At 36.2% G+C, this 9,098-nt stretch overlaps 1 protein-coding gene across 2 annotated transcripts in view; it reads right to left on the bottom strand.

Moving 5' to 3' along the window:
• LOC124278907 overlaps positions 1-7,487 on the bottom strand; it is a 39,427-nt gene extending 31,940 nt beyond the window's left edge. The window contains exons 1-2 of one of the 2 annotated variants that reach the window (XM_046714721.1): positions 7,176-7,487; positions 389-534 (exon numbers count right to left, since the gene is read on the bottom strand). In XM_046714721.1, coding sequence (XP_046570677.1) covers positions 389-444 — 56 coding nt within the window. In that variant the 5' untranslated portion in view covers positions 445-534; positions 7,176-7,487. Of the gene's footprint in view, positions 1-388; positions 535-631; positions 767-7,175 lie in introns of those variants that run through there. The other variant, XM_046714722.1, reaches the window with a different exon arrangement.
• Positions 7,488-9,098: the final 1,611 nt, after the last annotated feature.

Below are 9,098 nucleotides of genomic sequence, written 5' to 3'. Positions count from 1 at the left end.
TTTTAGGATGGATTATTAAAGTGTCAAGATATTCAGTCAGAACCCGTGAAGGTCTGGGTTAGTATCCTTCAGCAACCCATGCTTGTCCTACGAGGCGAAGAACGGGATCGGGTGGTCAGGTTCGCTGACTTGGTTGACACATGACATCGTATCACAACTGCGTAGATGTTCATGCTGTAGATCACTGGATTGTCTGGTCAAGAATCGATTATTTACAGACCGCCGCAATATTGCTGGAATATTGCTGAGGGTGGCGTTGCACAACAAACAAACAAACAAACTATTTAATCAGAAACGTATAAAAATCGAGTGATTCTTTACAGTATGTATCCATGAATTTACAAGTTATTCCACGAATTCTACGTATTGTCCTGAAGGTGATACGTACCCTGTGTAGTAGGGTTCCATGGAGGGTTTGCGGGTAGGCTTCGACCGTCCATCCATTGTGAAGGTATTCAGCCAACACGTGTGGTGTGGTAGGTAGGAGTAACTCTAGATGCAGTGGATGCTCTGGGACCAGGAAGTTGTATGACACTGAAGTAGAGATATGCGACATACAGCACACAGTTGAAATCTATTTTCAGATTCACACAAAGACATAATACTATTCAAACTTTCTGTATTGTCATACATGCAAATGTCTTCCTTCTCTTTTTAGTTGGTAAGCTGCATGGTATCATAGGTCACCATGTGGTATGAAGCATAGTGTACTGAACGAGAGTATGTTTGGCATGCCCTTATAAGCGGGTGGAATGAAGTGACGAGATGACTTCTCGGTATTATGGTCTCTGCTTCCTGGTGAAGAGGCAGCAGTGCGTGTACGCAGTTTTAGATTGGCAGAGCCAAGGACACGCCTAGCATAAGGGCATGAATAAATCATTTCGTTGCGAATACCCATGCTTGTTGATACCCAGGATGCGCTTGAACAAAAATCAATGATTGTACCGAGAAACCTACGAAGCAAGTTTATAATAAGCATGCATGATAAGTTTTAATAATATTTATATATAGACATGGACTAAAACTTATGCAACACACCTTTGTTTGTATACAAACACAGTTAAATATGTTTTAATGTCCATTTACAGATAACTTTAAGCAGAAATGTCTTAGGTTATCTAACTAATTTCTGAGAAAGGGGAACAGCAGCTTGTTTAGAGTAGAGGCAGTATCAGACAGCCATCATAAGTAATCCTTGCTGAAAGCGGAATACATTTAACAATTACGGTTAGAACATGAGCATGTATTTATGAAGCGCTATAGTGTTATACCACATGTCTACGAAAAGCTGATATATCGACTCGGCTTCATAAAGGAATATATCGGCATGTTTATCTCATACAGGTTATCTACGAAGTACAACATTTCTCATTTCTCAATAGGCTACAGAATAAATTTGCTTTCACTTCGATAATTTCTACTGAACCTTTGTAACTGCATCGGTAACTGTAACTGTATCTGTATCTGGAACTGTAACTGTAACTGTAACTGTATCTGTATCTGGAACTGTATCTGTATCTTTATCTGGAACTGTAACTGTAACTGTAACTGTATCTGTATCTGTATCTGTATCTGTAACTGTATCTGTATCTGTAACTGTATCTGTAACTGTATCTGTATCTGTAAAAGTATCTGTAAAAGTATCTGTATCTGTAACTGTATCTGTATCTGTAACTGTAACTGTAAAAGTATCTGTAAAAGTATCTGTAACTGTAAAAGTATCTGTAAAAGTATCTGTATCTGTAACTGTATCTGTAACTGCATCGGTAACTGTAACTGTATCTGTATCTGTATCTGTAACTGTAACTGTAACTGTATCTGTATCTGTATCTGTATCTGTATCTGTATCTGTATCTGTATCTGTAACTGTAACTGTAACTGTAACTGTATCTGTATCTGTAACTGTATCTGTAACTGTATCTGTAATCTGTAAAAGTATCTGTAAAATTATCTGTATCTGTAACTGTATCTGTATCTGTAACTGTAACTGTAAAAGTATCTGTAACTGTATCTGTAACTGTAACTGTAACTGTAACTGTAAAAGTATCTGTAAAAGTATCTGTATCTGTAACTGTATCTGTATCTGTAACTGTAACTGTAAAAGTATCTGTAACTGTAACTGTAACTGTAACTGCATCGGTAACTGTAACTGTATCTGTATCTGGAACTGTAACTGTAACTGTAACTGTATCTGTATCTGGAACTGTATCTGGAACTGTATCTGTATCTGTATCTGTAACTGTATCTGTAACTGTATCTGTATCTGTATCTGTAAAAGTATCTGTAAAAGTATCTGTATCTGTAACTGTATCTGTATCTGTAACTGTAACTGTAAAAGTATCTGTAAAAGTATCTGTAACTGTATCTGTATCTGTAAAAGTATCTGTAAAAGTATCTGTAAAAGTATCTGTATCTGTAACTGTATCTGTATCAGTAACTGTATCTGTGTCTGTAACTATATCTGTATCTGTATCTGTAACTGTAACTGAATCTGTATCTGTATCTGTATCTGTAACTGTATCAGTAACTGTATCTGAAACTGTAACTATATCTGTAGCTGTAACTCTACCTGTATCTGTATCTGTAACTGTATCTGTACCTGTAACTGCATCTGTATCTACAACTGTATCTGTAACTGTATCTGCATCTGTAACTGTATCTGTAACTGTATCTGTGTCTGTAACTGTTTCTGTATCTGTGTTTGTATCTGTATCTGTATCTGTAACTGAATCTGTATCTCTAACTGTATCTGTATCTGTATCTGTAACTGTATCTGTATTTGTATCTGTATCTGTAACTATATCTCTGTCTGTATCTGTAACTGTAACTGAATCTGTATCTGTATCTGTATCTGCATCTGTAACTGTATCAGTAACTGTATCTGAAACTGTAACTATATCTGTAGCTGTAACTGTACCTGTATCTGTATCTGTAACTGAATCTGTAACTGTATCTATATTTGTACCTGTAACTGTATCTGTATCTATAACTGTATCTATAACTGTATCTGTATCTGTAACTGTATCTGTAACTGTAACTGTATCTGTAACTGTAACTGTAACTGTATTCTGCAACCGTAACTGTACTTGAATATGTATCTGTAACTGTATCTGTATCTGTAACTGTAACTATATCTGTATCTGTGTCTGTAACTGTATCTGTGTCTGTAACTGTGTCTGTAACTGTAACTGTATATGTAACTGTGTCTGTATCTGTAACTGTCACTGTAACTGAATATGTAACCGTAACAGTATCTGTAACTGTGCATGTAACTGTATCTGTATCTGTATCTGTATCTGCATCTGTATCTGTAACTGTATCTGTATCTGTATCTGTAACTATACCTGTATCTGTATCTGTAACTGTAACTGAATCTGTAACTGTATCTATATCTGTAACTGTAACTGTATCTGTATCTATAACTGTATCTGTAACTGTATCTGTATCTGTAACTGTATCTGTAACTGTACCTGTATCTGTAACTGTACCTGTATCTGTAACTGTAACTGAATCTGTAACTGTATCTATATCTGTGCCTGTAACTGTATCTGTATCTATAACTGTATCTGTATCTGTAACTATATCTATCTGTAACTGTAACTGTAACTGTATCTGTATCTGTAACTGTAACTGTATCTGTATCTGTATCTGTATCTGTATCTGTAACTGTATCTCATGGGCACAATGTGTTAAGCCCATTTCTGGTGTCCCCCGCCGTGATATTGCTGGAATATTGCTAAAAAGCGGCGTAAAATTAAACTCAGTCAGTCAGTCAGTCAGTAACTGTATCTGTATCTGTAACTGTAACTGTAACTGTAACTATATCTGTATCTATAACTGTATCTGTAACTGTATCTGTGCCTGTAACTGTATCTGTATCTGTATCTGTAACTGAAACTGTATCTCTAACTGTATCTGTATCTGTAACTATATCTGTATCTGTATCTGTATCTGTATCTGTATCAGTACCTGTAACTGTACCTGTATCTGTATCTGTAACTGTAACTGAATCTGTAACTGTATCTATATCTGTACCTGTAACTGTATTTGTATCTATAACTGTATCTGTAACTGTATCTGTATCTGTAACTGTATCTGTAACTGTAACTGTAACTGTATCTGTAACTGTATCTGTAACTGTATCTGTATCTGTAACTGTAACTGTAACTGAATCTGTAACTGTATCTATATCTGTGCCTGTAACTGTATCTGTATCTATAACTGTATCTGTAACTGTATCTGTATCTGTAACTGTATCTGTAACTGTAACTGCATCTGTAACTGTAACTGTAACTGTAACTGAATCTGTAACTGTATCTATATCTGTACCTGTAACTGTATTTGTATCTATAACTGTATCTGTAACTGTATCTGTATCTGTAACTGTATCTGTAACTGTAACTGTATCTGTAAGTGTACCTGTATCTGTATCTGTAACTGTAACTGTAACTGAATCTGTAACTGTATCTATATCTGTGCCTGTAACTGTATCTGTATCTATAACTGTATCTGTAACTGTATCTGTATCTGTATCTGTAACTGTATCTATCTGTAACTGTATCTATAACTGTCTCTGTAACTGTATCTGTAACTATATCTGTGTACCTGTATCTGTATCTGTATCTGTATCTGTATCTGTATCTGTATCTGTATCTGTATCTGTAACTGTAACTGTAACTGAATCTGTAACTGTATCTGTATCTGTACCTGTAACTGTATTTGTATCTATAACTGTATCTGTAACTGTAACTGTAACTGTATCTGTAAGTGTACCTGTATCTGTATCTGTAACTGTAACTGAATCTGTAACTGTATCTATATCTGTATCTGTATCTGTATCTGTAACTGTAACTGTATCTGTATCTGCATCTGTATCTGCAATTGTATCTGTATCTGTAACTGTATCTATCTGTAACTGTATAAGTAACTGTATCTGTATCTGTAACCGTATCTGTAACTGTATCTGTATCTGTAACTGAATCTGTAACTGTATCTATATCTGTAACTGTATCTGTATCTGTATCTGTAACTGTATCTGTAACTGTACCTGTATCTGTATCTGTAACCGTAACTGTACTTGAATATGTATCTGTAACTGTATCTGTATCTGTATCTGTAACTGTAACTATATCTGTATCTGTATCTGTATCTGTAACCGTATCTGTAACTGTATCTGTATCTGTAACTGAATCTGTAACTGTATCTATATCTGTAACTGTATCTGTAACTGTAACTGTATCTGTAACTGTATCTGTAACCGTAACTGTACTTGAATATGTATCTGTAACTGTATCTGTATCTGTATCTGTAACTGTAACTATATCTGTATCTGTAACTGTAACTGCAAGTGTATCTGTAACTGTAACTGTATCTGTAAATGTATATGTAACCGTAACTATATCTGTATCTGTCTGTAACTGTATCTGTGTCTGTAACTGTATCTGTAACTGTAACTGTATATGTAACTGTCTGTATTTGTAACTGTCACTGTAACTGAATATGTAACCGTAACAGTATCTGTAACTGTGTATGTAACTGTATCTGTATCTGCATCTGTAAAACTAACTGTATCTGTATCTGTAACTGTATCTGTATCTGTAACTGTATCTGTATCTGTATCTGTAACTGTATCTGTAACTGTATCTGTAACTGTATCTGTAACTGTGTCTGTAGCTGTATCTGTATCTGTATCTGTATATGTATATGTAACTGTAACTGTATCTGTATCTGCATCTGTAACTGTATCTCTATCTGTAACTGTAACTATATCTGTAGCTGTAGATGTATCTGTAACTGTATCTGTATCTGTAACTGTAACTGTATCTGTAACTGTATCAGTAACTATATCTGTATCTGTATCTGTATCTGTAACTGTATTTGTATCTGTATCTGTAACTGTATCTGTATCTGTAACTGTATTTTTATAATGTCATCACGACAGTAAAATCAAGTGATCTTACGAGGTAGACTGGATTGAAGGATTAATGGAAATATGTTCTGTAATGTGGGGTCGTTCATGCAGGGGATGGAATCATTACCATGAACAATCTGTTTTTACTTTAAATACTACCTAATTTATACTAAACATAAAAGTAACACTAAGCACGAGGATAATCATTCATGTACGGTTTTTTACAATGCCAAGAGTGTATAGGAGAGAGGCCTTCATTCATAAAACATACGACTTTATCAGTAACACAGATACAAAGGTTTAATCCTTACTTTGTTTAAGGAAAGATGAAACAATTCATTTAACTAAAATATCTATTGTTAATCACCTAAGCACAGCAGATGGATTGCTGAAGTTGACTATTTGACAAAAGGAAGTTGACTTTGTAGCCAGGGAATGAGAACATACGTTCTGAGATGGCGTGGCGGTACAACCAGTGTGGCATTGTAGCCAGGGGGAATGGCAACATACGTTCTGAGATGGCATGGCGTTACAACCAGCGTGGCATTGTAGTCAGGGAATTTGAATGGACTGAAATACGTTCTGGCAATCTTGGGTGTTATAACCAGTTTAGCGCTATAATCAGGGTCATTATAATCTGGGTAGATGTATATGTACATCTCTTGAAACTTCTTACCAAGGTAAACCAGAGTAGCTTGGTTTGTATATATATACAGTGAATGTAACAGTTATAATGAAAACCATCCGTCTGACGTTCTGTTGCTTTCACATTTATGTACATATCTAATTGTAAATGAAAATAATCATATATTAAATAGAATTTTCAAATTGGAATGCAAATATTCAGTGACGCTGCATTGGGTTATTCTTAACTAGTATGAAATATAACACATTCTGGGAGATCATAAATAGTTCACCTCCAGCCATGTAAGAAATATGAGATTATGTTTTGAGTTGTGTGTTTCTGAGTCATGGCGACAGTTACTTTTGTGTCAAACCTTTGGGAATTAATCATATGTCCCCTTGTAGGGCACAAACGTTGGGACATGGGGTACAAATCAGCAGAATTACATAATATCTAATAGTACTTAGGTGGTCTCACATTAACACACTCATACGGATAAAATTTCTCTCCAACTTCTGTTTTCATGTGATATTCACGAAAGTGGAATTCTGTATAACTTGTTTTGGGCGGGTTCTTCATATTGGTGGCCAAATATAATTCAACAGTATTGAACTAGACATGTTATCATGATACACATACCTGTTCCAGTGCAGTAGTGCCCCTTGCCATGTCTGTATAACTAGCCTTGTTGTGCAAGCACAATGTAGCTGACTATGTCTCCTGACTGAGACGCTCTATCTCAGTAATCTACACGGATCCCTTTCTGCAGGCTGCTCGATCAACTGGAACGCAGTGCTGTTTGCTCCTGTTGTAACTGATGGTTAGAGAATATCTTATGTTTAACGTGTCTTTGTTATTCAAAAGATACAGCTTGAAAGTCAAGCCTCTAGCTTGTTCGAATTGAAAGTGGACATGCTAACAACATGCGTGTACCTGTTAGACTGTCAGTCTCACTACTGGTGTATGTGGTAATCCCCACAGTAGGTATGTTAGCTTTGTGTCATAATGTTTGTTATATCCGTGTACAGATGCTCATTTTATCACTTCTTATACAATCAAAATAACAAATAATAACAACTAAAATAATCCACTGGTTAATTTCAATAAGGCATATTTGAGTGAATAAATAATTATATTATTGATTAAACTTCCTAAAATGTCAGAAAAGTAAATTAAATATTTCCAAACAACATGCATTATGGCCTTAATGATATCAATATAATAAATAGATTGTGTTACGAACAGGTTATATTTTAATAGATTTCGTGGGGTTTTAGTTATGTTTACAGCAAACAGTCCCTTAAAACGTTTCAACTATGCAATACTCAGGTTATGATGACAGGCAAACGGAGCCCTTTACACATTTCGGTTCTTTCGTTAGACTGCCGTTGGTAAATTAAACAGTGGTGTATTAAACAGCGCAGTATTTGTTCAATTCAGTCTTGATCAAACTGCTGTGAACATACACGAATACGTCAGTTGAAGTGTTTGGACAGCTACATGAGAGGGCCTTTGTATGTTATGGACACCTGGATCAAGGCACAGGTACACACAGCATGGCGTGACTTCCTGGCTCTGGATCTTAACTTGTGACGGGGCTTTTTCTGACACTGCTGTGGGTCCACAATGTGTTTATGTCTAGTATTTATGATATCTAAAATCTCCACCCAGAACTGTCTTTCTAACATCTGGAGAACATGCAACATTTAACATGCGATGGGTGGCTAAAGAGTATATGTACAGTACAGAAATTAAATTTAAGAAATTACAGGTATCAAGTGTTCTGCTTTCCATATTTGCAGGCTGCGATTGAAAGCATTACACAAGGTAACACCTCATGCAAGCATCAAAATGACGAAGTATATCCCTGTTGATGACAACAGACAAAATGATTATAGCGTCGTCATGAACTGTTTCTAACAGAGAGAGATCCAACAGACATCTTTGTGGGATGTTACTATAACCTTTGCCGCTGTTTGCACCGACTCAGATCCACCTTCAAGAAGAGAAATATTGGTACAAGTGATTATGGATGATCGATGACTTATCACATGGCCGGCACTGTAGGCATCTGTCATGAGAGAGTTTAGAACATTCTGGAAAATGACCTGGGCATGACAATGACTTAAGCAGGTCGGGTTCCATGGCTTCCGATGACTGACCACAACCACTCAAGGGTCATCTTCTGTTGTGAGAATCACCAAGCAGACCAAGATTTTGTATCCTTTGTGTTTTGAGTCCTCCACTATAAGCCTCAGACAAAACGGCTGTCAAAGCAGCCGAAACAACTAACGTTTCCTCCGACGAAGAAGTCTGCTCCATCAGCTTGTAACACGATGGCTTCGGTTTCTTCGGCTTTTACATCCCAGTAATTGTAAAAGCAAATCTGCTTAAGATACGGAGTGACAATATTCAAGGTTTTTGTAGCCTTGGTGGCAATGCTTGACCAGGATTTCGACTCGCTGACCACCCTATTTATCTTATTCGGAACTGTCAGATTTCCATCTCTTCCTAACCTTCCTAATTGTCATAAATGGGTATTACGTCTTTTCTGCTGTGGAG

This window comes from Haliotis rubra, unplaced genomic scaffold (genome assembly GCF_003918875.1).
Source record: "Haliotis rubra isolate DU_JTF1 unplaced genomic scaffold, ASM391887v1 Scf243, whole genome shotgun sequence".
In the NCBI taxonomy this organism is placed as follows: domain Eukaryota; kingdom Metazoa; phylum Mollusca; class Gastropoda; order Lepetellida; family Haliotidae; genus Haliotis; species Haliotis rubra.
Note: the sequence above shows the minus strand (reverse complement) of the source record. Positions and strands in the feature narration are given on the sequence as shown.